Raw genomic sequence first — 24,816 nt, forward strand, 5'->3', positions numbered from 1 at the left:
CATCCCCATTTAACAGGTAATGAAACTAAGGCAGAAGAATCAAGCTGCAAACCCAGAGTACTTGGCTCAACAGTCTTCAATCTTTCCTTTACACCACACTACTATGGCAGTTGTTATTATCTAATATTTTCCCCAGTTGCTAATGCCATAATAACTGTTGACTATCAAATGTGGCTTCTACTCATATTTATAGCTCATATGCAAGGGAATGCTTAGAATTACATGGAAATTTCTCAAACTAAGTCACATCACCAGAATATATATTCTCTTTCTCTCTTTTATTTTATTTTTTTATTGTAACTTTTACTTGTACGTATTGGTTGGGTTGTTTCAATACGTGAAGTGGTGGACTAATGGGTACAAAACTATGCGATCTACTCTAAGTGAACCTTTCCCTTTTTTAAATTAAATTTATAGCCAAGGGGGGGAGGGGGGGAGGGAGAAGGGAGGGAGGTTTTGGTGATGGGGAGCATTAATCAGCTACAATGTATATCGACAAAATAAAATTTAAAAAAAAAATTTAAAAAAAAAAAAATTTATAGCCAACTATTTATGCAAAGGGAAAATGACCATTAACACAGAATCAGATAACTCATCGCATGAGAATAGAGCATTTATATTCAATCTTTCACATCAAAAATCTAAACTAGTATTTAATTCTTGTTCTGATAAATAAATTAAGCATAATTTGACCACCCTTCAAACACACAAAAAAATTACTAAATATCATTAATGTGGAGCTCACATAATTGTTTTTTTTCTTGCACTGCACTACATTCTTAGTTTTTCATAATGAAGGCCTTTGAGACTTTTTTTGGAGAAAACGGCTATAATTATTTTCCTTATTGTTTAGAGGTGGTTGTCATCTTTCTATCACTACCTATCTTCATTTTTATTATCGGGATATTATTAACCTTCCTTTAAAAATAAATTTGAAAAGACACTATATTTTGCAATTTTATTTTTTAATTTTTTCCCAGCTTTATGGAGATCCGATTAACAAAAATTGTGTCTATTTAGGGTGTACAACATATGTTTTGATAAATGTATACACTGAAATAATTACCACAGTCAAGCTAATTAACATATTCTTCACCTCACATAGTTACTTTCTTTTTCATGGTGAGAACATTTCACATCTCCTCTCTTAGCAAATTTCAGGTATACAACACATCATTAACTACAGTCACCATACTGTACTTCATGTCTTCAGCACTTAATCATATTATAACTGAAGGCTTGTATCCTTTCATGAATAGCGACACTTCTCACCCACCCGCAGCCCCTGGGAGCCACTGTTCTACTCTCTGTTACTATAAGTTCTCATGGTAAAATATAACAGAGATACAGAATATCACATAAAACAAATGTGTAGCTTAATGAATTATTTATTTTACTTTAAGACAAGCACCCTCAAACACCACCACCCAAGTCAAGAAATGGATCATTGCAAGCCACTTCAAAACCCATCAGCATGTCTCAACCAATCATAAACCTCTCTTTTCTCTCCTATTGTACTGGCTCTCCTGAATTTTATGGTGTTTACCTCCTTGCTTTCCTGGTTTAGAGTATTATTCCCAGGTGTGCATCCCTTAGCTCTACCGTTTGGTTTCCCTACTGCTTAGTTCTTCGATATCTTTTTTTTTGCTCCTCTACAATTATTTCGGGTACATGTAAATTTATTGCTCAACACCAATCCTATGTCAATTTATCTCTATTCATTTTGGTGTTCTGAAGTCCATTCTCTTGTAAATTCCTAGGCAAGGACTCATGGGAACAATATTCTCTGAATTTTTGCATGTTGACAGCAGCTTAAGGCCTTTGTACTCGAAAATTGACTTGGCTAAATATAAGTTCTTGGCTCACAGCGTCTTTAATATGTCACTCTGGTTTTATTGGTAGAATAATTTTCTTTTCCTTACAAGTGATTTGATATTTTTACCTGGATGCCAAAAAGATTTTTTTTCTCTAAAGTCCAGAAATTTTACAGACTATGTTTTAGTGTTGATTGTTCTGGAGCAACTTTTTCAGGGAGGTTATGGTTTGGTCTTTTAATGTACAGATTCAAGTTTTTTTTCTTTTTTTTTAATTTCAAGAAATTGTTCCTTTAGTTTTTAGATTTGTTCTGTTTCTTTGCTTTGGGTTTCTACATTTAAGGACTCCTGAATTATGTGTATATTAATTCTTCTGTGCTCATACTCACATTACTCTCAAATTCTTTTTATCTCTTTCTTTCTTTGATATTTAAATTTTTCTGTCTTTTACCTCCCAATTACCCAATGCCATTATCTGTTATGCCTATTCTATGTTGCATTCCTTCTGGTTTAGTCTTTATTTGTTTAATTTTTTTTTTTCTTTCCTGAATATATTACCCAGTTTTTGAGTTTCAAATTCTGATGTAGGCTATTCTTTCAAATACATTGTATCATTTCACTAAAGATTTTTGGATTCATTGGAAGTAGTTAAATAAAAAATAGAAGTTAAAAGTAGAATAATATTTTTTTCATCTTTTATAAGGCATTTCTTCTGCAATGCATTGTCTATAGGTATGCTATTTTGCTACTTATTCTGTTTTTTTCTTTAAAAATTCTTGAATGTAACCCTTAGTTGTTATTAATTTTTGTGCGTAGTGGCACATCTCACATATGCATTTATTCATGCCATGAAAGCACTTATACAGGTGTACAGTGATGTTCCATATTCCCATCTGATAGAATCTGGATGTGTTGTACCCCCAAAACTCATGTGGAAATCTGATCCCCAGTGTGACGGAGTTGGAAGCTGTTTGAGTCATGTGGACAGATCCTTCAAGAATGGATTAATGCTCTCCCTGGGGGAGGAGGGGTATTAAATGAGTTCTCCTTGGTTAGTTCCCACGAGAGATGGTTGCTTAAAAGACCCTGGCACCTCCTCCCTCCCCTCTCTCTTGCTTCCTATCACCATGTGATCAGCTTGTACCCGCCAGCTGCCTGCCACTTTCCACCATTAGTAGAAGCAGCCTGAGGCCCATGCCAGATGCAGCTGTCCCAGAATCATAAGCCAAACAAAGCTCTATTCTTTATAAATTACCAAGTCTCAGGTATTTCTGTTGTAGCAACACAAACGGACTGATACACCACCTAACACAGCTTGTTTGAATTTTCAGGCAGACTGACATTTCATTGCACGTGTACTCCAGTAACGCTAGTTAATGATGACCATGAGCAGGTGCAGGACTCAAACCTTTCAAAGCTTTACTCCTTTTATCAGCACTCCTGATTTTATGAAAAAATGAAGCCCATCAACCCCATACCTCCCCAAATCTCCTAGTAAACTTGGGTATAGTAGGGCTTCATGGGAATCAAAACATTTTTAATAATGCTTTGGAGCATCTCAGCCCAGGACCAATGTCTCAGGCTGCACCAGCAAAACCTTATAAGCCTTAATTATTTCTGTTGCTAATTTAATGTGAAACTAGTTTTCCTTAACTATTAAAAGGAGACAATTCAGAAACTTTTCAAAATCTGTGGTTTTAAGCTATATTTCAAAACTATGGCTGATAACTTTCTAAGACTTTTCCTTCCTCTCCTTCACTTTTATCTGGACTTTCTTTTTTGTCTTTATTGTTTCTATACTGAGCAGTATGGAGTCTTTTTTTTAGAAGGAGGCTTTATTATGGAAGGAAACTTTGTCTGGTTAGTTTCTAGAATTCATGAGGCCCAGACTATTCCAATCCCTTAGCATGAACCTCTTGTACTCAGCTATGCTGGAATGTGGCAATCCTCTCTCAAGTTTACCCTCATTACCATCGTTCTCTAATTGCCTTACTGCACTTTCCAGTGAGTATCTGTTAGTGATGAGGGGATTTTTCAGATCCATCATGTACCCAGTTGCCTCCCTCTGCTTCTTCCTGTACAGTTGCTGACACCACATAGGTCTGTGGCTTTGGAAGGTTTGACTCTATCCACTCATATTTTGGGGTTCGTGGGTATATCTTGTCACCTAACTTTGGGTTAGATATTATCCATGACTTTCTGGGTTTTCACTCTAGATGTTCTGTAGGGGAATCCAAAGAGATTTTTTAAATTATGTCACCACCATCATCCCAGAATCCTCTTTGTTTACTTTATAACTTTAGGTCTCATTGAGATTTCCACATTAGCTTAATGGGTTGAATAAAAGCAATACTAGATATCGGAAAGGTTATTTTTGTTTTTCCAGTTGTGATTGGGTGTACTAATTCACACCTAAAAATGGTATGAAATCTTTTATTTTCAGGCATAAACTCAGTGTAAATTAATGTCCATAATACAGGTAGAACTAAAAAGATAATGATTTTTTAAAACACAACTCTTGAAATTTTGCCAAGTATTGTTTACAAATAGCTATATGCACTTTCCCTAGAAATAAGGCAATAACAATGATTTATGCCTAATGTATTCAAGACCTAAATACATTTAACATACATAGCATGGACCAGGATTAAAGTTAATAATCAGACAATCAGGAAAATAATACAATTTACTATACTAGAGTCTGTATCTTCATTTAACAAACATTTCTGGCAGTGTGTCAAATGCTGTGAGATAAAGAACATTTGAACTCAGTTCCCTATAGTAATGAGCTTTATTTTGTAAACCTTTACAGGACAATAAGGGCAGCAGAAATTTGAGGGGAAGCTAAGAATAGCCATAGAGCAAACCATCCCCACTCCAGCACAGATTGGACTTCTCTCCCTTGCTCTCATAGGCTCTCTTCTGGGCCTTCTCACATGTTATTTCTCCTGCCTGCAATGACCTTAACACTCCTCTTTGCGTAGGTAAATCCTACCTAATCTTCAGGTCTCCGTTTAATGTTCATTTTCTCATTCCCATACACCTGGAACTTTAGCTTTGAAAGATAAATTAACCTAATTCATCCTAGACCACAAATTCCATGTGGTGCAAGTACTATGTCAATTCAACTCACTTCTGAATCCCCAGTTTCTGGCCTATTGTAGGTGTCTAATAAATGATAAAGGAGAAGTAAATATCTGGAGATCTGGTGAGTGACCGCATCTAGGTATTCATATGTGCAAGTGTCACAACTATAACAAGCAATATAATATTCCTTTGGATGGCTAACTATAAAATTCGTTTTTTGTTTATTTTAGCTAGGGGATCATTTTCCACATTGAAATTTTAAAAACAAAAATAAAATATGGGCATTGTATGTGATCCAATGGTGTAACAATGCTCAAAAGAAGGTATTCTTGCATAATCTGATGAGAAGAGTGTGCAGCAGGTGGGTTAGAGGTCATAGCTGCTAAGGATAATAAATCCAGGTTTGCACATGTAGAACATCTTTTCACACAAGAGGTACTTCAAAAAAGAAAAAGATTACAAATTAATCCAGTGTGATTTTCCAATTGTGAACCACAAACCAAAAGAGTGTAAAATCAAAGGTATAAAGAATGAATCCAGCAAAAACAATATTCAAGCATTCCATCAGAACTAAAGGATTCAAATTTGTCACAAAACACTATTAAGATCATGAATATCTATGACTGGCCATCTAGGTTTGGGTAAATCTAGTGAATTTGAACTTAAACCAATGTCATGAAATATTCCCTAGAAATCCTAATTTTAAAGTACAGGGGCTTTTGACAAAACTCTTAAATAGAGAAGAAAATGTAAGGGAAAGTTCTAGTGAAATGCTGAAAATGACATGAATAGTACAGTGGAAATACTTAGGTTTGCTTAAAATAGCACCTTTGATAAAAGCAGGATTATTTGCTGAGTTTCAATTACCTGACCCACCACAATAGCAAGCGAGTCTATACCATTAGATTAAGATGCTATGCTGAGCTTCCCTCTGCAGTTTTAGAAGACTCTGGTCCCACACCTCCACTTCAGTCATGGCAATTTTCTGTCATGGCAATTTTCAGTCATGGCAATCTTCAGTCATGGCAATCTTCAGTCATGGCAATCTTCAGTCATGGCAATTTTCAGTGATCTGCTTGAGTCATTGCTTTACTTATAACAACATTAGAATCTGTCTCTAATGAGAAGTACATGTAAAAACACCCTTATCTCACTAAGGCCCCACAACCTGGCTTTAGAAAATAGTTTCTACACAGGGCAGAGGATAATGTTTGCATGTATTTCTGCTGTATTTCCTTGAAGATCTGGATTTGGGATGGATAAGTAATAATTTAGAGTCATCAACAATCAGCAGCAGCCTTCTTGGCATGATTTATTTCTACAAGGAGGTAGAAAGGTAGACTAGATGACATTTCTAGGGTTTTTCCAGACTTGTGCTATAACCATTAGGAGAATGTTTTTTGATTGGAATTGGTAAGCTCCTTTCCTGGAATTTGTCATAATATGTGAGCATAAACTTTTAGGCTTCATATCTCATACTATGCATAAGACACTCCAGGGCTAAAAAATGTTTATCATCCCCTGCTAGTAAGCACAGATGACCAGAGAATATCTCTAATGAATTCAAGCCACAGGAACCATCCTATAGAAGTCAGTTATTGTCAAAGAAAGAAAAGATCAGTTCTCTAGCTAAAGCTTGCACCTTGAATCTCAGCCAGCTCTTGGACCCTTGACCATAGAAGGAACCAGGAAAAAGAACACAGGTGGATCAATGCAAAATCATCACCACTCTTGAAAAGAAAATTTGAATCGTCATTTCCTACTGACAGTATCAACAGCATCATCTTCTTAGAAGGTATTATACATCCTACAGCTTGATGAAATTACTTTTTTTGTCTCCCTAAATCCCTTCCTTCATGTAGATTATTCTTGGAATACCAATGTTGACAATAGTCTGGATCTGTATTATATATGGGCTATAGAGTGACATGAACTTCATAAAGAACATGTATTTCTTGGCTACAGTCACTGCAGTATAATGAATTGCCTGGCGCTCCCTTGAAATGAGTTGCAGCCTGCTATACATGCTCCTCTTCTCCTTTCACTCAGTCTCTTTCCAGTTCATGGCCACATATCGATGGCTATTTGATCTATAGTGAAATATATACCAAGTTTTCCATCCTAATTTTAAGTGGGGAAAAAAAAAAACAGAGCAAAATAGCTAGTCTCATCCTCAATCCCAGACAACAGGTAAGAAACCTTATATTTGCTCATTTAAAAAAATTCTCAGATGTGGGAAAAGGTTATAGGTTGTATTCCCAGGGGAAGAAAAGGGGAAAGTGTTAAGTGATCTGTCTCTTCCCACCCTCCTGCCACCACCACCACCACCACCTTACCACTAGCCTTTACCTTATACCATATGAAAATGGAAGCTAATAAAAGTCACCCTCTGTCGCTTCTTATGCTCATGCAGTCAATATTAATTGGTTCCCTGCTATAAGACTGGCACTGGATTAGGTAATTGGAGGAGAGCAAAAGTGTTTGTTCTGCACTAAAATAGCTTACAATATGGAAGAGGAAGCAGAATTATGTATTCATATATTTAAATTAGATCAGGCTTATGAGAGCTCTTAAAAATTGTTATCTGTCTTCACGAAACACCCTCCAATTTCAGCCCCAATGAATACGACAAATAAAACATGATTATGGGAGTTCTGAGTGGGAGTAAATTTTTTTTAATTGAATCATAATTGATTATACAAGGAGTAAATATTGAGTAAACAGAACAAAAAGTCCCAAAGAGCATCTCCTATGTGTCAGACCTTTCTTATTTGCTATAGCAGTCTTTGAAGTATATATTATTGTCCCATTTTACAAATATATGACTTGAGGCTCAGAAATAATAGATAATTGTTGAGGTCATATAGCTAGTGAGTTCCAAATCCAGAATTTGAACCCATTCCAGTTTAAATCTAAAGACCAAGACTCTCTATAGAATTCAGATTGTGAAGGAGTTGAAAGGAGTTGGGCTTTGATTAATGGGTGTGGGCAAGGAAAAGATGGGGAATGGGTGGAAAAATGAGCAGAAAAAAGGAACCAGAGAAAAGGCAGGAAAGCACAAGAAAAACTTCAAGTACTGAGATCAACATGATTAGAATTGAGGACTCAAGTATAGCAATAGTTGGCAAGGTTGGAAAATTGCATTGCATCCTTGAATTCTAGACCACTAGCTCTGATTTTATCCTTTAGATACTGGACAATCAATAAAAGCTTCTGGCAGAGTATGATATTGTGAGATATATATTTTGTCTTCATTCTTTCTTTGCATACAAATCCTAAAACCCTTAGTATCTCCAAAGTGATGTCTTTTCACATACTAATGAGTTAACTGATGTCTGGCAGCCGCTACGTAGCCTCAGGATGGGGACTGGTCATTGGAGAAACCAAAGCAGGAGAAACCAACCTCAAGGAGGGGAGAGGGGCTGAAGGTTAAGTTGATCACCAGTGGCCTATGATTCAGAAGCAAGGCAAAATAACCTAGGGTTTGTGATAAGCATGAGAAATAGGGCAGTCTTGGGGACTGAGCCCTCAGCTTGCGGCATCTGACACTATCTCCATGTAGATAGTATTGGAATTGAATTGGAGGACACCAGCTGGTGTCTGCTGTGGAACTGATGGTTTGCTTGGTGTGAGGGGAAAATCCCACACACATTTGGTCACAGAAGTCTTCTGTGTTGATTGTTGTGTGAGAGCAGAGGAAAACCATAGTATATGGGGGAAATACTGGAGGCAGGGAGACCTGCATTGAGAGATATTTAGGGGGGAACTTAACAACCCAGACCAAGGGTCTCCTGCTGTGTGCTCATTTGTCTGTATATAGTGACTTTTAAAAGAACCAATACAAAATTATTTAAATTAGGTGAAACCAGCTGCCTACGATAGAAGTTCTTGATTTCTGCCCTCTGCACCTCCTCAGAAAATAAGAATAGAAACTTATTCCTCCACTAGATAGTGAATTTTGATATAGTGAATCTCAATAAATGGGACCACCCTCTACCTGGTCCCCCAGCCTGAAAACCTTGGTGGCACCTGGACTCCTTTCTCTCACATCCTGCATCCCATCTGTCAGAGAATCCTCTCAACACCACCTTTACAATTCTAACCTGACCATTCTCTCCTGTGCATGGCTGCTACCTTACTCTTGGCTACCATCATCTCTCTCACCTTCCACCTTTTTACCAGTACCATCGATCCCTCTCTCAGCAACTAGAGCAATTATTTAAAACTGCAATTCAGGTTGTGTCATTTACTAACGGAAATATTCCAGTGGCTTCCCAACACACCTGAAGTAGAATCCCAAGTTCTCATCCTAGTCCGTAGCCCTCCAGGATCTGGTTTCTATCTGCAGCTGGTGATTTTCCATTTGATCCCTGGTGGCTCTGCAGCAGCCACGCTGGCCTTGCTCTTCCACAAACATACCGGATATACTCCAAACTCAGCACTTTTTCATTTCAGGTTCCTCTGCCTAAAATACATCTCCCCAAAATTCATTTTTTCCTTCCTTATTTTATTCAGGATTCTGTGAAAAAAATGTCACCTATTCCTAGAGCACTTCCCAAAGCATCACCTCCACAGGATACTCCCCTGTACCCCACTCCTTATCTCTTTACCTTGCCTTATTTTCTTCATAGAACATATCTCTATTAGATTTGGCGATTACTTTTTTATTTATCTTTTGTGTTTCTTACTCTATCTCTAATGTTAAATCAATGCCTGGAATAGGTGTTCAATATATATTTACTCAAAAATGATTTGATAAATGTGAACATAAAGAAATGGATAGTCTAACAGCAATAAAATGGTATGCATATATAGTGTCCTTTTTTCCAACCAGCTCTGACTTATTTTGAATTACCCATTGTCTCAAATCTTCCAAGAGTAACATCTTACAAAGTCTGAATAATGTTTTTTTTCCTTGCTACAGAGTTGCAAGTAACCCTTAGTTCTTTAATTAACCTTTTTTTTTTTTTTTTTTTTTTTTGGAGCTTTTAAGCCAAGGGTTTTGTTTTTTTGTTTGTCTGTTTGTTTTTGTAATTGAGGTAAAATTTAAATAACAATGAAATTAACAATTTTAAAGTGTGCAATTCTGTGTCATTTACAATGGTACTTCAAAATGTTCTGTGTGCTCAGCAGCTCCAGCCTGGAAATGGCTGAGATTCGAAATGGTCAGAGGGGTTTCTTATTTCTCTCTTCATGAGTTCTCCCACCTTCATGCACTCTATAAGTCTCTCCTCCTCTTCCCCTGAGCTCTAGAAGCCCCAGCTTGGCTGTTGTTGCTTTTTTATAGCTGTAAATTGGTTGATTTGTGGAAGAGAGTGACACAGGGGACTGTATTCCACCATCTCAACCAGAAGTCACTCGTATTATCTTTTAATTCTATTTTTCCACAAACTTTTTAAAGTGCCCTCATATATTCACTTGTGCAAATACTACCTCTATCTGTTTTAATACATTTTCATCAATTAAGTAATTTTTTTAAACAACTGATTTCTTAACTTGAGGGTGATAGGAAACTCATAACATTGCAAGTGGCAAATAAAGAGAAGGAATCGAGTATTTATCTCATTGACCTTAGATAAGCTATTTTACTGGATAACCAAATAATAGATGAGGGAAAGTGGCTCTTTTTAAAAGTATTCCAAATGATAATTAGAAAAGAAATTATCAGTTTGGTATTTCACTATTTGGAAACTCTGATGAATTAATGGATCTTGCCATTTAGCATGAATATGTACAAACATCACAAAAGAAATACAAACACGTGTGTTGCAATAAAAGAACATGACACCATCTGTGGTTTTGCCAAGGACAACAAAATAGAGTTTGTCCAAGCCTCTGTATTTACCTACCAATTTTCCAGAAACACAGAAGACAGGGAAACATGTTGAAGAGCACCAAGAGTATGCAGTCAACAAAATTCAGATGGTAGGAAACTCTACATGTCAAATCCCCTAAGTTCTTCGAACAATATATTGTAAGGGATAAAAATAGGTTGGAGGAAAAACTTGTAGATTAAAAGACTTTAAAGACATAACAATTGTTTATAACGAGCAAGATTAAACCTAGTATCTAGGGATGCACATTCAGGTGATAAAACTAAAGAAATTCAAGGAAATGATAACTATAGGTCATAGTTATGGTTACTTTGGATAAGAGAAAAGGGATTATGACTGGAACAGGGCACAAGCAGAAGCTTAAAGTTTTATTTCTTGACCTGAGTAATAATTGCAAGAGTGTAATTAAAAATTTGTTAAGTTTCCCCTAAGAGCAGGAAGAAGATAATGATGCTGGTTTCACCACTGCTATTCAACATTGTACTGAAAGTTCCAGCCAGTGCAATTGGGCAAGAAATAGAAATAAAGGCATCCAAATGAGAAAGGAAGAAGTAAATCTATCTCCCTTCACAGATGATATGATCTTATATAGAGAAAGCCCATAGAATTTACAATAAAAAATAAGCTACTAGAGCTAAAAATGAACTCAGCAAAATTACAGAGTACCAGATCAACACACTAAATATATAGATATATAGAAAAATCAGTAGTGTTTATATACACTACAATATATATGGAAATATATATACGTATGTATATATGTGCACCAACTAGGTACATAGAAAAATCAGTTGTGTTTATATACACCAGCAATGAACAATCTGAAAAGGAAATTAAGACAAAAATTCCATTTACAATAGCATTGAAAATAATAAAATACCTAGGTAATGAACACAATTACAGTTAAATACGAAAATTAAGTTTTAGTGGTGTACAGTAGTGCTAGGCAGGTATAATTAACAGTAATTTATTGTATACTGTCAAATGGATAGAAGAGAGGAGCTTAAATGTTCTCATCACAAAGAAAGATAAATTTTTCTGATGATGAATTTGCTAACTACAGATTTAATCATAACACATTGTTTACATGTATTGAAATATAATTCTGTACCCCATAAATATGTACAATCAATATGTTTTAACTAAAAAATAATAATTTTTTTTAAGAAAAGAATACGTAGGAATAAATTTAACCAATGTGGTAAAAGACTTATACAATAAAAACTACAAAACATTGCTGAAAGAAATTAAAGACCTAAATAAATGGAAGGACATAATGTATTTATGGATTGGAAGATATATACCTAACATGTCAATTTGCAAAAGTGGTCTACAAATTCAATGCAATCTCCACCAAAATTCCTTTGGCCTTTTTTCTTAGAAATGGAAAAGCCAATCCTCAAATTTATATAAAATTTTAAGGGGCTTAAAGTAGATAAAACAATATTTTAGAAAAAAGAACAAAATAAGAGAACTCACACTTCCTGATTTCAAAACTTATTGCAAATTTAGGGTAATAAAAATAGTGTGGTAGTGGCATAAAGATAGACATAGAGACTAATGAAATACAACTGAGACTCTACAAATAAACTCATACATTTAAGGCCAATTGATTTTGAACAAGGGTTCCCAGACTATTCAATGAGGAGAGAACAGTCTCTTCAACAAATGGTGCTGGGGCAACTAAATATCCACATGCAAAAGAATGAAGTTGGACCCCTACTTCACACCCCATACAAAAATTAATTCAATGTAGATCAATAACCTAAATATAAGAGCTAAAACCATAAAACTGTTCAAAAATAATTAGAGATAAATATTCATGACCTTGGACTGGATAAAGAATTCTAAGATACAACTCCAAAAGTCTGAGCAACAAAAGAAAGAATAAATTGGGCTTTATCAAAATTAAAAACTTTGGGGCATCAAAGGGCATTAGCAAGAAAATGAAAAGACCACCTGTGACATTTACATTCCCACAAGCAATGTGTGGGATTTTAAGAAACAGAAGGGATGAAAATATTTGCCAATCAGATGTCTGGTAAGGGTCTAGTATCCAGGATACATAAAGAACTCTTACAACTCAGCAAAAAAGACAACTCAATTTAAAAATGGAATATACATTTCTCTAAAGAAGATAAACAAATGGCCAACAAGCACATGAAAAGATATTTAACATCATTAGTCATTAGGAAAATAAAAATCAAAACCACAATGAGATACCACTTCATACTCACTAGGATGGCTATAATTTTTTTTTAAATTTTTTAAAAACACAAAAAATAAGTGTAGGTAAGGATGTAGAGGAAATGGAACCCTCACACATCGCTGTTGAGAATATAAAGCGTTACAGCCAATGTGGAAAATATTTTGGTGGTTTGTCAAAAAGTTAAATGTAGCATTATGATACAGTCCAGCAATTCTACTCTTACACATGTATCCAAAAATTAAAAACAGATACTCAAATAAGTACATGTACACACACATTCATAAGAGCACTATTCGAAACAACCAAAAATTAGAAACAGCCCAAACGTCCATCATTTTTATGGATGAATGGATAAGCAAATTTTGGTATATATCCATACAATAGAATATTGTTCAGCCATAAAAAGGAGTGACATACTGTTACATGCCACAATGTGGGTGAATCTTGAAAATATTATGCTAAGTGAAGGAAGCTCATGACAAAAGTTCACATACTGTATAATTTTATTCATATTAAATATCTAAAACAGGTAAATCTATACAGACAGAAAGCAGATTTGTTATTGCCAAGGACTTAGGGAAGGGCAGAATGAGAAAAACTGCTTACTGGGTAAGCAGTTAGTTTTGAGTGATAGAAATGTTTTGAAACTAGTTACAAAGAAGCGGCAGTTGCCAACATTGTGAATGTACCAAATACCACTGAATTGTCTGCTTTAAAATGGTTCATTTTCTGTTATTGAATTTTACCTCCATAAATCATTTTGAAATGCATTAGGCTATTAAAAAAGATAACCTGCAATCCCATATAGACTTTATAAACGCTGTAGGATGAGCTAATGTGTGCATGTACTCTTTTGTTGAGAGGAGTGGAAAAGTGAGGAGATGCTAATTCTGAAATGGTCACTTTGGAAAAAAAAATGGTCAGACTCCCTTTCTGGCTCATAGTCATTATGGTAATTATTTCTTAAAATGAAAAGTTTCCATTTCCCCCACATATCAAATTCATTCTAACACATTTCTTCTGGTTTAGTGACAAGCTGTTTAAACATATGGTTCTTGTATTTTACAGACATACTTGGCAAGTGCAAGACAAAATTGACGCAAACAACGTGGCTTACACAACTGGGAAGCTAAGCTTTCACACCGATTATCCAGCCCTCCATCATCCACCTGGGGTAAGGTGAGCCTCAACGTATTTTCCACAAGGCAGGCCAAGGACCAATACCCTCCTATATTTTGCATCTAGAAGATTATGTTTCACCAGCTCATTCGGCTTATGTAAATCTTTTTTCTTCAAACACAATCCAAACTTACAAAATCTCTTGTACCTAAATTCCGATATGCTCATATTCTTAAGGGATAGGACATTTTCATGCATCTACTTTTAAACATTTGTTTCTTCCTGGAAATAACTTTTGGCACTTCTTGCTTTGCCAACACAAAATTTAAGACAGCAGTACATCTTGAGGTCTTTCTGCACATACATCACTCCCAAGAGAGTTATAAAAGAAATTGAATTCAGGAAACACAATGTAGGGTTTTTCCACAAAGTCACATGGACATCATTCATATCAGTTAGCTACTGCTGCATAAAAACCAACTTTATAACTTAATGGCTTCAAAGAACAGCTATTTACTTAGCCCATGTTTAATTTAGATTGCATTCAGCTGGGCAGTTCTTGTCTGCAGTCATACACCCATACTTAGCTGCTGTGTTGGCTAGGGACTGCGTTGACTTCAGCTGAGAGGGATTGTATGTGTTACACTTGGACTATGATCCTCCAGCAGGCTAGCCCAGGCTTAGGCACATGGCAACTGGCAGAATTTCCAGAGAACAAACCAAAGCATGCAAGGCATCTTGAGGCCTAGGCTAGTAATCAGCACAATGTCACTTTCACAACATTTTTTGGTCTAAGCAAGTCATAAGTCTAGTCCAGATTCATGAGATGTCTAATGGGAGGAGCTGCAAAAATCCATTACAAAGGGGTGTGAATAGAAGGAATAGAATAACTACGGCTATTTTTGGAAATCTTCTACCATCCCATCTATCTGATTCGTTGTCAAGGAGGGAGATGCTCAATGTGGAGCCACAAATTCCCCAAGAGAATTTCTGGGTAGACACTTCCTCTACATTTCTACAAAATTGTCAGTTTACTATACCAGCTACATTTTTATAAAATCATCATTTTGCTAAGCCAAAAAAACAAATGGGCAGGAAACTACCTCTTAAAGATATTTTTAGAGGTAAATTGGACTAAATGAAGTAACCACACTGAAATCTGTACCTTCAAAGGTAAATGAAAATTTGGGCAATTCTCAAATTAATGGAGAAGAAATGGGCCAAAATCAAAATTAATCCATTTTTTTCCCATATCTCGACTGGACATATATTCTCTGTACCCTTGATCTTACCCATTGTTCTCACTTAGCTAAGCTAGTCTAGTATTTGATTTCACGTGTTTTAAATTATTTTGTTCATTGTAAAGCACCACGTGATTTCTTTGAACTAAATGATGACAGTAAAATGACCTCTATAGTCTCCTTTTTGGGTGGGGGTTGGGGTGAAGAGACATACAATGTGATTTATTCTAAATGCAGTTCAGAGGTTTTTCAGAAATGCTGGGGTTAAAAGCCAAACTCAATTCATCTGCCAAAGACAGGTTGGACAAGTTGGATGGAATAATGCTTGAAAAGTGAAACTAGAAAACTATTTGAATTTTTAAACTATCTCCTGTTCTTTACGAGTTTAAGTTTTGTTTCTGGGTTAAAATTAAAGCCTAAGGAAAAGTAATTAAATGATTTCATAAATATTCCTGAAGTATGATACAATGCTTGACATTTTCACAGCACTTTATACTTTTTCAAAGCATTTTTGCTTGTATTACTTTTTATGATCCCTATTAACATTCCTTTAAGGTAGACAGGACTGAGCGTGTCTTTTTATGTTAGATAAGGAAATGAAGCACAGGTTAAATACTTTTATAGGGTGACATCTGATTAATGAGAAACTTAGACTTGAAGCCAGGCCTTCATCTAGATTTTCATCACACCATACTGATCCTGAGTTGGAATTTCTAATTACCATAATTTGTATAACACAATAGATTATTTATAGATATTGTCATACTTTACAAACTCTTTAAAGGCAGGAACTGAATCTTGTACTTCTTTATAGCTGAAGACTTAATACAGCACCTTGCACGTAATAGAGACATAACGGAGATGTATAAAGAGGCAAGAAAGTGTCTCCATCAATGAATGAAACATCTAAGATAAATGACATGATAGGAGATTTTAAAATAACAGATGATTCCTAAAATGTCTAGATTTTAGTAGAGGAATGATAAAACATAGGCATCTGATAATACTCTTGCTCAAATTTTGAATTCTCATTTTGAACTATTCAGGGATTTTTGCATCAAGGTTCGTGCTTTTCTACAACAAATAGAAAAAGTCTTTTTTTTTTTTTTCAGTACACATGAAATGATCTGGATAATGAGTTACCTGTGGAGAGTTCAGTTTGATTAATTTGGATCATGTGGGACAGGGATAAGGGGACATCTTTAATGAAACACAGATGTTGCTTCGCTCACTGTCTTTCTCTGGGCCAAAAGTCACATGCTACCATAAAGTAACATTTGAAAAGAAAATATTTTTGGTCACGAACGATTCACATGAAATAAAATTGGGTTTTAGACATGACAGGCCTCTATTTACGTTTTGAATTAGTGGTGAAAGTGTTGTCAGGCTCCACCATCTTTTTTCTCTTATAAGAATATATAAAAAGTGTCACTATACAACAGAAAATATTACTTGGCCCTGCCATATGTAAAAGATATGAGCTGATCTTTGTAAAGACTACATTTGAAATTTTCTGAGTTCATAACGGCAAAATCTAAAAGGATTTAAAGAACCTTTGATTTTCCCAAAGAAAAAGGTAAACTATTGTTCAGCCTTCTTGGAGTTTGGTAGACTCGAGGCTGACCTTCCCACTTCCTCTTCTTTTTCATCATGTTGCTCCATCCCTCATTGACCTGGTGAAATGATTTTCTACAATGGCTTGACCCATTTATACACATATTTTGTCAAGCTTAAAAAACTTACATCAATTTAAAGATTGAACCATTATTAATTTAGACCAGTTTTCGTCCAACATCAGAAAATAAGGATAGACATTCTCTCTAAATTTACAAAGCATATGTATACATACCACACAACTCTGAATTATTAACAGTATCTTAAAGGGATTTCTCACTTTGAAGAAAAGGGACTGCTGTATATTGGGGATATAGAATATACAGTCCCTGTATAAAGGGACTGTGCACATTGAGGCAAATGAGCCAAGGTTTGAATACCAACTTTACCATGCATTAGCTGAGCTCTTATTAACTGGCCAGTTTTGACACCTCTGTATTCAGTCTTTTCCTCTTCAAAGTGGAGATAAATGAATCAAATTGAAAGGACTATTATGAGGAGTGTGTATGTGACACAATTATAATTTGAAAGCACATATGTATAGCATTGTAAGAATTAGGAAAATTTGTGTGGTTTGGAGGGGAGACATGATTTATATCCTAGATCAGCACTGTTCAATATGGCAGCCACTAGCCTCAAGTACCTATTAAATTTTAATTTAAATTAAGATTAAATAAAAGTTAAAATTCAGTTTCTTAGTAACACTAGCTACATTTCAAATGCACAACAGCCACACGGAGCTAGTGACTACTGTATTGAGTAGCACAGAAGAACATTTCCATCATCACAGATAGTTCTGGTGGACAGCACTGTTCTAGTCCATCTATGGAGAAAACCAAGCTAAATGAATATTTTTTCCATGAAGATTGATAGCCCCGTAGGCTGGGTATTTGGCCATATTTGCTTCTTCCATTCAACAAGAACTCACTCAGACATTGGTTTTTATTTTATTTCATTCAGTAAAAATGAAGTTTTCACAGCTGAATAGTATTAGTTTCTTCAAACAGAAAATCAGGGTCTAAATTTAGGTATTCAAAAGCACCCACCTATGCTGACTTAGCAAAAGGACTCACAAAAGCAATGAAAATTTTTAGGGTTGGCCAGTTAGCTCAGGTAGTTAGATCAGCCTTGTAACACCAAGGTCACCGGCTTGGATTCCCATACCAGCCAGCAGCCAAAATACAGAAAGAATATTTTTAAAATTGTACTATGTTTTGCTTTTTGAATGGAAATAATGTTAAAGATTTTCCCCAAATCTTGGTAAAAATAATTAATACTTAGTATCCCTTTAGTTTCTCATTCTCAACGTTTCTTGGGTTTACCCATCTTTATAGTTCCTCATTCCCTTGTTCTTAAACCTGAACTATTGCATTAGATTCTCAAGTAGCTACTCGCTGACCAGTATCCCCCTCAAAAAAAATGTTCATCCTATGTAAAACCAGTGGACTCATATTCAGTTCTGACTATGTTACTTCTATATTCAAAAGCCTTCAATGATTCTTCTCTAAGCACAAGAGAAAGCACAAAATCTTTCATCTGACATTTATGAGGAGGTCCCAAATGACCCTTCCACCCTGATTTACTCTTCCCGTTTATGACCCTCTGCTGCAGCCAGACTTTGTGCGACCCAGTGAACTGTGCACTTCTGCACACTCACCACCACTGTCACCAGATTTGTTCTCAATCTATTCTACAAATCCCAAATCTTATCCATCCTCCTTCAGCTTAAACCCCACAGCCTCTGTAAAGCCTTCCCTGCTCACTCCAGCATGAAGTGCCCATTCCCTGCAGCTCTTACAATCTGTACCTTTGGTTTATTAATCAATTTTCACGTCTGTGTCTATGTCTTCAACTGTAGCCATGTTTGAACTATGCAGAATTGATTATAAACAACTTTTTTCTCCCCAACCCCTTCCTCTACTGACACAAGAGAAACATATTTAAAAGTTTTGATTTTGGTTCATTCATATCTTTTTTAATCTTGAACACAGTATCAGAAAAATGTATGTTATTTTAAAACATATGTCTCCATTTCTTTTTACAGGTTCAGTTTCTACATTGCATAAAGCAAACAGTGACAGGGGGTGAATCGGAAATTGTAGATGGGTTTAACGTATGCCGAAAGCTCAAGGAAAAAAATCCTCATGCATTCCAGATTTTGTCCTCCACTTTCGTGGACTTTACAGACATCGGAGTGGATTACTGTGACTTCTCTGTACAATCCAAACACAAAATTATAGAGTAAGCACTCTTTATAAATTTCCTATAGCAATAAAACAATTGACAGCAAAAGCTTCATTAACATAAAGTTGAAACAGCAGAAAGCTTTGATGAACTCCAGAGCTTTATTTTTTTAAATATTTAATCCAATTTTAGAGTAAAAGAGGGGGGGGGAACCTATACCATAAAAAAGTCTTTATCAAATTAAATTAAATCTATTCTCCATGAATAGAAGAAAAGTAACTAAGACTTCCTGTACACTCCATTTTTAAAATAAAAGTTCTACATAGTTGGGATCGATGTGATTGTACTAATCAGAACCCACACAGCCAGAGTGAAAGAATATAACTCAAAATTGTAGACCTAGGAGTTGAAAAATGTTATCTGGAATTGGTCTCTTTTTCCTTCTTAGCTTTGCTATCTTCTGTGTTGGCTTTATTGTCAAAAATGATCAGCAGAAGCTCAAAGTTTTCATTCTCCTTAGAAGTAGCAATCACAACACAAGGAATGCATTTTCTTCCCAATAGCTACAAAGAAGCCACATGACTCACCCCTCAATTTCTGTCCAAGTCTGTCCTTGAAGCAATCACCCTGGCCAGAGATTTGGAGAATTCTAATTGGCCATGCCTGGACCACATGTTCATCTCTGGAGCGGGGTCAGCCTCATCCGAACTGCATGGACTGAGAATGAAACAGGAAGTCACCCCAGAGAGATTAGCCAACGAAGATCCTATATTCCCTACATAGAATATTTTGTTTTTTTTTTCTTTTAACATTATTTCATCATGATTCTTCCAAGTACCTATAAAGGCCACAAATTTAACCTTGAGAATCATCTTACATTGCGTTCCTAGGACACAGTTTAATTAGACCACAGTTAATTCTGGAGGGGCTTCCAATTTTAGAATTGAGTTTGTATTCTTCTTTTAGGAGAAACAGCTGAACAGTATGAAAATAAACTCACTTAATAGGTAATTAAGTCCCCAATACACTAATTCAGCCCTTTTATATATACATACAGCCTTCATTTATGTATTTAAAAAATATTTATTGAGGCCAGCCACTCTTCTTGGTACTTGAGATATATCAGTGGACAAAACATTCCATGAGAATATAAGCTACACATAAGCCTTCATATAGCTTACATTCTAATGGAAGAGAAGAGAATTAAACATATTTAAACAAATGAGCAAATTACAATGAATGTTAAAAATTGTTAGATGCTTAAGAAAAGAAAAGGGAAAGTAGGGCAGGATAAGGGGAATCTGTAGGGCCAAAATCCTAGCATGGGTGTAACCCGCATTGTTAAATAGTGTGGTGAGGGAAAGCTTTACTGAGTGAGATTTGAACAAAGACTTAAAGGAGTGAGTAGTTTGTCTAGAAGATAAGCAGTTTTCAAAGACTCCTAGAACAGAAGTCATAGGAAGACCCTAAGAACATGTCTGGGGGTTCGAGAAACAGCAAGGAGGCTGGTGTGGCTGGAGCAAAGTGAGGGGGAAGAGTAGGAAAAAAGGAGGTCAGGTGGGAGCCAGTTCATGTAGAGTCTTGTTAGCAACTACCAGAAGATTGGCTTATATTCTGAGTGAAATAGGGAGCTGCTGCAAGATTTCAGCCAAAGGAGACGAATTTACTTCTATAAAAATTTATATTTTAAATGGGTCACCTGGCTGCTGAGTTGGATATAGCACGAAAGAGCAAGGGTGGGCACAGGAAGACCCGTTAGGAAGCTGTAGGACTCCAGACTAGCAGAGATGGCACCTTGAACATGAGTGGTCTGAGTGACAGAGCAGTGGTGTGGGGAAGGCTCAGTTTCCAGATATATTTTGCAGGTAGAAACAGCATATTTTCCTGACAAATTGGATGAGGAATATGAGAGAAAGATAGAGCAAAAATAACTTCTAGATCAGAATAAACCCGAGGAATTCTCAGAGAGCTCATTCATCAAGGTGTAAGAGAGAAGAAATAACTTGAGATTTTTAGTTACAACATGACAGTTTTAACTACTCAATTACCTTAAAAATCCATGATGAATCAAAATTTTGTTGAGACAATATGATTGCACATTCTACACAACTAGTGAACAGAGGCAAGAAACTTAGTTATCAAGTAAGATTAACTGAATATCTACCATCTGAATCATGTCTTGGCTTTGATATTTTTTGTGGTAAAATTCCAGAATCTGGCCATTTGCAAGATCTCATGGAAATCCCTAGAGAATGTCAAGTGCTTAACATTAATCCATTTTTTTTTTTTTTTTTTTTTTTTTTTTTTAATTTTATTTTGTCGATATACATTGTAGCTGATTAATGCTCCCCATCACCAAAACCTCCCTCCCTTCTCCCTCCCCCCCTCCCCCCCAACAATGTCCTTTCTGTTTGCTTGTTGTATCAACTTCAAATAATTGTGGTTGTTATATCTTCTTCCCCCCCCCCCCGGTTTGTGTGTGTATGTGTGTATGTGTGTGTGTGAATTTATATATTAATTTTTAGCTCCCACCAATAAGTGAGAACATGTGGTATTTCTCTTTCTGTGCCTGACTTGTTTCACTTAATATAATTCTCTCGAGGTCCATCCATGTTGTTGCAAATGGCAGTATTTCATTCGTTTTTATAGCTGAGTAGTATTCCATTGTGTAGATGTACCACATTTTCCGTATCCACTCATCTGATGATGGACATTTGGGCTGGTTCCAACTCTTGGCTATTGTAAAGAGTGCTGCGATGAACATTGGGGAACAGGTATACCTTCGACTTGATGATTTCCATTCCTCTGGGTATATTCCCAACAGTGGGATGGCTGGGTCGTATGGTAGATCTATTTGCAATTGTTTAAGGAACCTCCATACCATTTTCCATAGAGGCTGCACCATTTTGCAGTCCCACCAACAATGTATGAGAGTTCCTTTTTCTCCGCAGCCTCGCCAGCATTTATCGTTCATAGTCTTTTGGATTTTAGCCATCCTACCTGGGGTTAGATGGTATCTCAATGTGGTTTTGATTTGCATTTCCCGGATGCTGAGTGATGTTGAGCATTTTTTCATATGTCTGTTGGCCATTTGGATATCTTCCTTAGAGAAATGCCTACTTAGCTCTTTTGCCCATTTTTTAATTGGGTTGCTAGTTTTCTTCTTGTAAAGTTGTTTGAGTTCCTTATATATTCTGGATATTAATCCTTTGTCAGATGTATATTTTGCAAATATTTTCTCCCACTCTGTTGGTTGTCTTTTAACTCTTTTAATTGTTTCTTTTGCTGTGCAGAAGCTTTTTAGTTTGATATAATCCCATTTGTTTATTTTTCCTTTGGTTGCCCGTGCTTTTGGGGTCGTATTCATGAAGTCTGTGCCCAGTCCTATTTCCTGAAGTGTTTCCCCTATGTTTTCTTTAAGAAGTTTTATTGTCTCAGGGTGTATATTTAAATCCTTAATCCATTTTGAGTTGATTTTAGTATACGGTGAGAGGTATGGATCTAGTTTCATTCTCCTGCATATCGATATCCAGTTATCCCAGCACCACTTGCTGAAGAGGCAGTCCCTTCCCCAGTGAATAGGCTTGGTGCCTTTGTCAAAGATCAGATGGCAGTAAGTGTGAGGGTTGATTTCTGGATTCTCTATTCTATTCCATTGGTCAGTGTGTCTGTTTTTATGCCAGTACCATACTGTTTTGGTTATTATAGCTTTGTAGTATAGCTTAAAGTCAGGTAGTGTTATGCCTCCAGCTTTATTTTTTTTGCTGAGCATTGCTTTGGCTATTCGTGGTCTTTTATTGTTCCATATAAATGTCTGAATAGTTTTTTCCATTTCTGAGAAAAATGTCTTTGGAATTTTGATGGGGATTGCATTGAATTTGTATATCACTTTGGGTAGTATGGACATTTTCACTATGTTGATTCTTCCAATCCAAGAGCATGGAATATCTTTCCATCTTCTTGTATCCTAATCCATTTAAAAATATATTTTTAACAACACAAGATGAAACAAAGCAAGTTTTCAGTTGACCAAGAGCCTCTGTCTCCTGAGTGTTTGGGTTAATTTTCCTTGTGGTTAAATTTTTTAATTGTTTTGAAATTTTTATGTCCTGCCTTGTACAAAAAAAACTTTTAGTCTGCTGATAGAATTAGTTATAATGCAATACGATAAAAAATAAACCAATGATTTTATATCTTAAATAAGAAAGTGGTATTTTATGATAGTAAAAATTTAATTTATTGAAAAAATGTTACAGTAAATTCTCCCATTGTACTTTTTGGAGCTGACAGACTATATGGTAGGTAGGTAGGTAGATAGATGATAGATACTAAAACTCTATGATTTATTTAAACAGTGCATATGTTTATTAAGGTAATGCAGAAGAAAATATGCTATCTTTTCTCTTTTGAATGTTTTCAGACATTTATTATAAATAATGATGAGTATTTTTTTCTGTCAAAAAAAAAACAAACCAATGAAAAAACTGGGGCAAAAATAATATTGGTAGGATTAAGCTACCCTATTTGCTACAAGTTCAATCACGTGAGTATAAATCCCTTACTTGCCAGCTGTGTGATCTTTCATCCTATGCTCAGCCTTGCTGATCTACAGTTTCTTTTGTAGAGTTAATATATGGAAGCCCTTACCATAGTGCATGGCTTAGAAATTGCAGAATAAATTTTAGCTAGCTATAATTCCCATAAAGTCCCAAAATTTACTGGTGATAAATTTCTATTTCAGCTCTGAGTTTCTAGAAACCAAAGCAAGGAGAAAACATAATCAGTTAAAAGATTCAAGATGTTTCCCAAGAATGAAATAAATTTTTCCTGCTGATCCTCATAAAACATGATGTAGTAGACAACACCATAGTGGCAATCCCACAATGAATACAAGAAGTTCTATAAAATATCCCATCTTTCAATGAGACGTAATATTGTAACTAATGAGGAGCATTCACAGCAACAACTCTGTAGGAGATAATTCTACCATCCTTTCACTGGGCCATTTTGTTGGCATCACGGATAACATTTTGCTTTTGCTGGTTCACAGTCACCATGTTGCTGGTTTATTTTAAATATTTGTTCTTTATGTATAGCTAAATGTATAGCCAGTTATTCCCATCTTTTGTGGCTTTTTACCCTTCCTCAGCATGCAATCTTTAGGCCCTTTCTTTTATTCTATCATTATGCACAGAATTTTCTGCTTACTAAGATTCAATTTTGCATTTTAGGTTGATCTTCAAGGTGCCAGGCACCCACCTCCCCTCACATTCTTAAATCCTCAGAATAATGTCTTCTCTAGACCTCATAACTAAACTTGCTTTCCATTTTCCCTCATATCATTGCTGAGCAGACTAAAGAATGAATTTAAGTTTCATCTCCTCAGATAGAGAGTAAGCACCAGGTAAAAGGAAGCAGGGACTGTGTTATACACAAAAAATGTTAATTTTTTCTTATATATGTGAACTCTTAAAAATGAAAGCTTAATACAGTGTACCATGAGCCACTCAATTCTAATTTGTCACAAATTTCCTTTCATTGATATAGGGGGATACATACATGAACACTAGAATGGATAGCTCATAGCTAGCATAGCCGTTTTAATCAGGGAGCTACGGTATCAGTTAACAAAAAAATTCATGAGAGTGGCTGGGATGGAAGATCCCCAAGAAGTTTCAAAGTCATGACATCCTTGTTAGTCATATGGCAGAAAA

General features: G+C 35.8%; 1 protein-coding gene and 1 pseudogene across 1 annotated transcript in view; one reads left to right on the forward strand and one right to left on the reverse strand.

Moving 5' to 3' along the window:
• The window catches only part of BBOX1 (gamma-butyrobetaine hydroxylase 1), a 55,888-nt gene that overhangs the window by 27,340 nt on the left and 3,732 nt on the right, over positions 1-24,816 (forward strand). The window contains exons 4-5 of the mRNA XM_063095900.1: positions 14,013-14,118; positions 18,963-19,159. Of these exons, the coding sequence (XP_062951970.1) occupies positions 14,013-14,118; positions 18,963-19,159 (303 nt within the window). The remainder of the gene's footprint in view (positions 1-14,012; positions 14,119-18,962; positions 19,160-24,816) is intronic.
• LOC134374697 (ATP synthase subunit ATP5MPL, mitochondrial-like) lies at positions 3,188-3,371 on the reverse strand (annotated as a pseudogene).

Source organism: Cynocephalus volans, chromosome 4 (genome assembly GCF_027409185.1).
Source record: "Cynocephalus volans isolate mCynVol1 chromosome 4, mCynVol1.pri, whole genome shotgun sequence".
Classification (NCBI taxonomy): Eukaryota; Metazoa; Chordata; class Mammalia; order Dermoptera; family Cynocephalidae; genus Cynocephalus; species Cynocephalus volans.